Source organism: Penaeus monodon, chromosome 22, assembly GCF_015228065.2.
Source record: "Penaeus monodon isolate SGIC_2016 chromosome 22, NSTDA_Pmon_1, whole genome shotgun sequence".
NCBI classification, from domain to species: Eukaryota; Metazoa; Arthropoda; class Malacostraca; order Decapoda; family Penaeidae; genus Penaeus; species Penaeus monodon.
Genome location: NC_051407.1, coordinates 21,211,811 through 21,212,862, shown reverse-complemented (window position 1 = coordinate 21,212,862; position 1,052 = coordinate 21,211,811). Strand labels below are relative to the sequence as shown.

General features: G+C 35.4%; 1 protein-coding gene across 1 annotated transcript in view; it reads right to left on the bottom strand.

Annotated features, from left to right (window-relative positions):
• LOC119586982 (RNA binding protein fox-1 homolog 3-like) overlaps positions 1-1,052 on the bottom strand; it is a gene marked incomplete at both ends in the record, with an annotated part of 26,339 nt that overhangs the window by 16,769 nt on the left and 8,518 nt on the right. The window contains 3 exon segments of the mRNA XM_037935724.1: positions 55-147; positions 485-538; positions 719-856. Of these exon segments, the coding sequence (XP_037791652.1) occupies positions 55-147; positions 485-538; positions 719-856 (285 nt within the window).

The following is a 1,052-nucleotide window of genomic DNA, read 5'->3' as shown; positions in this document are numbered from 1 at the left end:
TGATAGTAGCATCAAGTCAGATGGAAGACAATTATTTTCCTTCATTAGTGTTACCTCTATCTTGCGACCTTCTACGACTGTGCCATTTAGTGAGTCTCTGGCACGGTCTGCGTCAGATGCAGAAGCAAATGTCACGAAACCAAAGCCCTGAAAAGTTTTTAAAATTAGGAATGAGTACATACTTCAGGTATAACAGAATAACTTAGTACTGGACTTAGTTCATGCTGCTGCCAAATTTATCTAGGAATCAATGAAACTATTTTATACTGAGAGTCAACACTTGCATAATCCAAAACTTAAAAAAGGGAGTGAGAAAAGAAATAAAACCAAGGGACAATATTAATTTCTTGACAAAGATGCTTTTGGTCCTGAAAGGATTTGGTTTAGAATTATTATTCAAAATCATTGCAACACATTCAAGAACTATGCTAACTAAATGTAAAAACCAAGCTAACCAAATTCCCTAACCTCAAGGGCAACTTACCTTTGATCCTCGCTCATTAAAGATGATTTCCACATCAAGGATTGTGCCAAATTTCTGAGAAAAATACAGTGGATTAATCAATCACACTCACAGATAGCATTTAAAAAATAGATCTTAAACCCCACACAATTTCCATATCATATCATATATCAATTTAAACAACAATCAAATTATATGAGCAAACATAATGCAATACACAGCCTACAATACACAAACTAAGAACCAAATACTTACGCCGAACATATTTCTGAGGTCTGGGTCTCTAAATCTGAATGGAATATTTGAGACATGGAGTCGCTTTGGCTGTTCCTTTGTGGGTGCTGGAGTGCCAGGTTGACCATTAGCTGCTGCTTCACCATTTTCTGCTTCATTCTGTTGAAAGGTTTAGATATTAACAAATGTTACAAGTAAGATTTGAAAGACCAGGAAACCAACAACAAAGATGCAAGGAATAACAATGACATTCAGTTATCAAGAAAACACCACTGTTTAGAAATCAACAATACATATTCAATAACTCTTCCTATGGTGTACAAGTAACAGAAACCACCATCAGTCATTTTGACTG